Source organism: Plasmodium inui, assembly GCF_000524495.1.
Source record: "Plasmodium inui San Antonio 1 unplaced genomic scaffold supercont1.118, whole genome shotgun sequence".
Classification (NCBI taxonomy): domain Eukaryota; phylum Apicomplexa; class Aconoidasida; order Haemosporida; family Plasmodiidae; genus Plasmodium; species Plasmodium inui.
This window is the reverse complement of record NW_008481952.1, coordinates 1-5,838: the sequence shown is the minus strand read 5'-3', so window position 1 is coordinate 5,838 and position 5,838 is coordinate 1. Positions and strand designations below refer to the sequence as shown.

Below are 5,838 nucleotides of genomic sequence, written 5' to 3'. Positions count from 1 at the left end.
GCGGGTAATTTTATTACATATATTGATATAGCAGAAATAATTTCCCAAAAAAAGAAAGGCGAGTTTTCGACGCGGGTAATTTTATTACATATATTGATATAGCAGGACCCATTCCCAAAAAAAAAAGAGGCGAGTTTTCGAAGCGGGTATTTTTATTACATATATTCAAATAACAGAAATAATTCCAAAAAAGAGAAAGGCGAGTTTTCAACACGGGTAATTTTATTACATATAATACAGTAGCCGGAAAAATTAAAATGGGCGAAAAAAATCAGTGTTTCCTCCGCTTAAGATTGTTGAAAAATTTCACGGGTAACAACTCGTTAAAAGAAGATGAGAAGTGAGAATTTTTCCTACGTTTAATTTTATTCCGAACACTCACATAGGGGCCAATTAATTTGAAGAAAGAACGAAAAGAAAAATTTTCCGCGCGGAAAATTTTATTCCCTAAAATCCTTTGGGAACGGAAATTAACCCAAGGAACGGACAAAAGATGTTTGACTCGATGAATTGTATTACCCAAATCGAAGTGGCAGCGAAAAATTAACCAAATAGCAAGGAGGCAATTTAACATACGGTTAATTTAATTCCGAAAATTTCGGGGTGACAAAACCATGAACAAAAGTTGCAGGGAGTTTTGTGCAGATTTAATTGCGTATGAATCATGACGGCAACAAGGGAAAATGCAATGGAGGAGGGAAAGGTGCCTGATCAAACAGTCTAATCTTATTGCAAAAATTCCCCAAAAGACGAAATTAAAGGAAAGTGACCAGACAAATATTCCGTCCATGTAAATTAATTCCATGAATTCCGGTGCCAAGAAAAGAATAAAACAGCCAAGGAATCACATGTTCAACTCTTCAGAATCCTTCAGAATAATTATCGGTGGATGTAATATTTTGCACACCAAAAAAAGGAGGGTAGTTTCACACGTGTAATGTCATTCCAGAAATGTATGTACAGAGAAACAATTGACAGAATGGAAAAGGAGGCAATGTTCCCGCACTTTAGTGTCATTCAAAATAATTACCAAACAAGGCAACATTTTGCAAACAAAAGGAGGGAACATAGTTTCACCCTTGTAATGTCATCCCCAAAATGTGTGTGCAAGGAGATAATTGAACAAATCCAAATCCCCCGGATGTTCCCCCCATTTATTGTCATTCTGAATAGATACCAGGGAGGGGAACATTTTGCACACGGGAAAAGGAAAGATAATTTCACACGTGTAATATCATCCCGGAAATGTCTGTGCAAAGAAATAATTGAGCAAATGGAAAAGGAACCAATCTTCCCCCCCTGTACTGTCATTCGGACTAATTACAAGACGGGGACAAATTTTGCCCAAAGGGAAAAGAGAAATAATTTCACACGTGTAATGTCATTCCGAAATTGTGTGTGGAAAGAAATAATTGAACAAATGGAAAAGGAACGAATCTTCCACCCCATTGCTGTCATTCAGAATAATTACCGGACGGTGACAATTTTTCCCCGAAGGAAAAGGAAAAATAATTTCAGACGTGTAATGTCCTTCCCAAAAGGTGTGTCCAAGGAAATAATTGAACAAATGGGAAACAGACGAATATTCCCCCCCTTTACTTTCATTCGGAATAATTACGAGACGGGGACAAATTTTGCAGACAAGAATGAAGTGGGATGATTCACTGGTGTAATGTGATCCCAGAAATGTGGGTGCGGCAAAATAATTAAACAAATCCAAAACCGGCGGATGTTCCCACCATTTAGTGTCCTTCTGAATAATTACCAAAGGAGGCATTATTTTGCACAACCAATCCAAGGAAAATGATTGACTGGGGTAATTTATTTCCAAAAATGCGGTTGCGGAAGAAAAATTAAACGAATCCAAACACACCGAATGTTCCCCCCATTTAGTGTCATTATAAATAATTACCAAAGAAGGCAATATTTTGCACACAAACACAATAATTTTTCGATCGCGTAACCTCCTAAAAAAATTCCGTGGCAAAGAAATAATTAACGTAATGGAAAGGGAAGGAGAATTCAACCTCATTCGTTTCACTAAAAATAATTACAGTGCGAAAGGAAAGCAAGAGAATGAAAAAAGAATTTATTCCGCGGTTAGCGTAAGTCCAAATAATTAAAATGTGTGCGTTATTTTACACAACAACAGTGAGAAATGTTTCACTTTTGCAACTTCCTTCCGGATGATTACGAAGACAACAATATTTTGCCCAAAGAAGAAAGAGACTGTCTCCACAATTTAATAAACTTCGAATTAATTATAAGTCGGGGAATATTTAGCAACACAAGAGAGAACTTTGTTTTACCGAATAACTGTCATTTTGAATAGTTACCGAGGAAGAAGGAATTTGCAGAAACCCCAAAACAACTGTCTAACCCCTTTCATGTGATTCCAATTAATGATCAAACAAGGAGAATTTAGGAAACGAACGAAAAGAAGTGTTTTCCCTGATTAGTGTCATTTCAATTACTTACGACCACGACAATATTTAGCCCCCCTAAAGGAAGAGGTCTTTAACAAAATTAGTGTTATTTAAAATCTTCCAAAAACAAGAAATAATGAGTCCGAAAGAAGAAATTACAAATACCTCTACCAGGAAGCCTAGGAAGCCAAGGAATTCCCAGAAAAAGAATAGAGCCCCAAAACTAACAGCGAATGAGTTGAGCAGTATGATGTGTATCCAAGTAACGAAGGAAGGCATTCGACTGAAGAAACCAAAGATTAAATTCCCCTTCCCAATGTGGCTGGATCCGAAGAAAGGGGAAAGAATATCTGATCCACGGGAAAAGGATCGGATATCCCCCTCAAAGGTTAGTGAGGATAATTGTCAGGAGCAAATTAAGACGAAGAAGAGTAATGAAGCATTCAATTCCCCTGATGCCAAGAATTTGAAAAACAGTGGTTACTGTCTCTAGCAAAGAAGAAGGTATATCCCAGGAGAACTATTATTTCAACAATTTGCAAGGAGGGATTTGGCACGATGAAAGGAAGCAGAAGATGTATTCCCCTCAAACGTTTATTCTAGAATTATACCGAAGAGTCATTAATTATCCTAAGAAGAAGAGACAGGATAGAATTTATTATGTTGCAGATTTTATTGAAAACGGACAGCCTAAACCCTCTTAAGAATAGGCTGATGAGTAATGTCCTAAGGAAAAGGCATCTAACAACGCACATGCTGTTTTATTTTTTACAAATCGTGATTGATATTATAACGAACAATTAACGTATATCTGTACATGACAGTGATCATTTTTTAATTGTGTCCAATGTTTGTCCATATGAATAGATATTTCGTTCTGCATGTTTTAAACACCTAAAACAACGACTTGTTCCGTGAACATATGTTCCCGAATCCTGAAAAATTGGATCACATCTAAAAGTCTGATAATGATGCGGCCGGTCTTATATGTTCAACGTACGATAGGGTTCAGGTATACATATAAGGTTTAGGGTTGGAAAATGATCCCTACTATTATAAACTCCGTCCCCCCACTCTGAGTACCGTCAGTTAAAACATTGAACCCCCCCCCCTAAGTATACAACTAGGTGCCCTAAGGGGTTACCACCGCCAAAGGATGACCTTCCTTCAATATGTTAGTCATGCCCCAAACAATATTTTATGTGTTCTAAGGAGTCTAGATTTAGTCTACATTGTGTTAGAATGTGTACCAACTTCCATTTTATGAGTCTATTTTTGTGTCCATTATTAGTGAATCACCCCATGTATGGTTGTTAGAGGACTTAGATTGGCCGAACTGAGATAGTCAATAGAACCATTCTAACACCATAATTATAAAGGAGGAAGCGTCTTAAACAGGAAAGAATTGATCTATGAGTCAATCTATGGAATCGAACAACTTTGACCTGGGGTGTGTTGGGATATCCCTTCCTTCTCAGGAGTGGTACCAACAAAGTGAGCCTTCACCAACCAGAAGGGGTCCGATTTCGGACTTAGAGGAGTTGTCATTTTATCATCTAGGATTGATCTGTCGGACCAGAAAATAGGAGAACAACCACTTGAAAGGGTGTCTTTGTCCTTAGTAGGGTGAAGCAACCCCCCCAATAATAGGGGGTTGTCTTATAAGTAGGTTATAGGAGTACCCCCTTAGAAAGGGTCAAATGGAACAACCATTTCATCAACCATTAGATTTGTTCTATGTTTCGATCTACCCTTATTAGTACCGTCATGGAAGTGTGTTATGAGAGAAAAGTTGTTTGTGTCAAAGTTGAAGTGACGATTATATCGACCCCCCCAACCAGTATGAATAGTAAGGGGGACTGGACTGACAACCATGGATTAGACAACATGAGAAGTTGTTTTTTGTGAAAAAGTTGGATGGACCCGGGATTTAGGTTGACCCTTCCAGAGGTTGTATAGGAATGGCCTGTGTGTAAATTGAACAACAACCTATAACAACAACCTATATAAGGAATGAATAGGCAGTAAACAGATTATGTACCCAAGAAAGGGGTGTTGACAATAAGGATTGGACCGCTGAATTAGGATAGAATAACCCTATATAGGATGTTAGAAAGGGTCATTTTAGACTCCCCCTGTCTATAGTGGAGTGATTAAGCCAAAATTAGGAAGTTGTCTGACAATCGGATTTTACCCCCCCCCAGAGACCACCCCAACCTAAGTCGTGGTATTAGACTGACCATCGGGGGGGTCAAAGAAAAAAGTTTCCAAATTCGGGTTTAGAGTGGTTGAATCATCATTAGACAGCTATATTATGAAGTTTTATACCGGTTTCGAAGTGATATCTGGATTAGGTGGAAAAATTTGAGGGGGTCATAACATCGTCCTATATTATAAGGGAAGGACTGTGATGAAGAAATCAACCTTCGTCTAACAGGATTTACCATGACAAGGATGAGTAGTGTCACCCAGAATTAGTGAATCCAATGGAAGAACTTTTCTAATTCCGGGTTTAGAGTTGTCTTTTGTTTATTGTCTAATGAATCATCCATTATTAGAAGTTGTCAATGAGAAGTAGGAAGAAGCCGTAGTAAGGAGGGTGTCTTCCTTTGTTAAGAGATGACATCCTTCTACATTATTGGGCTTGGACAGATTAGTTCTAGTGTGCAATTGGGTGGACATGGGTTCGATTCCCAGGGATGAGAATTTTCCAACCGACCAGAGACTAAGTCAGCTAAGGAAGTCGACTCCTGAGAAGAAGGGGGTGCCTTCCCCCCTTGGAATAGGAAGTCATCTTACAGAATGGACAACCATTAGAAGGAGTTGTCAATCGTCAAATAGGAGTTGTTAGACAAGGATTGTAATGAAGAATACATTTGTCCTAAGGAATTAGGTTGAATCATATGGAATCCTGTCTATGGTTTGGACAACCAACAGGACTCAATCCTTAGGGAAGGATGACCTAGGAAGTCAATCTTGGAAGGGGTTGGTTGACCCACCTAGGAATGTCATTACAACCCCGGAATTAGACAATATTAGAATTAACCTAAATTAGACAGGCCATAATTAATGAATTGACCCCTTGTTTTAGTAGCGTCTACCCCTTGAAAGGGTCTATACCGTCATTAGGGGAGGGGGTGGCCATTAGAAACAGGAGTAACCCCCCTTTGGAAGTTGAACAACAACATTAGACAACACTTCGGATTCGGGATTTAGATTGGATTAGAACAAATTAAATCAAAGAAGTGTGTTATAAGTCAGGGTTTAGGGGGTCGAACAACAAGCATTAGGATTAGTCGACCGTTCTATTAGACAACCATTGGGGGTGTATTAGGAAGGGGTTGTGACAACATGAAAGTTGCATTTCAGGTTGTGGACTAACATTTCGGGTTTTTAGCTAACGGGTAAGGTT

The 5,838-nt window shown here is 38.6% G+C and overlaps 2 protein-coding genes across 2 annotated transcripts; both read left to right on the top strand.

Annotated features, from left to right (window-relative positions):
- Positions 1-979: 979 nt before the first annotated feature.
- On the top strand, positions 980-1,660 carry C922_05635 (hypothetical protein; the record flags this gene model as incomplete). Its single annotated transcript, XM_008821206.1, has 1 exon — positions 980-1,660. One exon carries the CDS (start codon positions 980-982, stop codon positions 1,658-1,660), a length of 681 nt encoding a protein of 226 aa, XP_008819428.1.
- A 902-nt stretch (positions 1,661-2,562) lies between these two features.
- C922_05634 (hypothetical protein) lies at positions 2,563-2,919 on the top strand (the record flags this gene model as incomplete). The annotated part of the gene is made up of 1 exon (XM_008821205.1): positions 2,563-2,919. The coding sequence occupies one exon, from the start codon at positions 2,563-2,565 to the stop codon at positions 2,917-2,919; it is 357 nt and encodes a 118-aa protein (XP_008819427.1).
- Between the last annotated feature and the right edge of the window lie 2,919 nt (positions 2,920-5,838).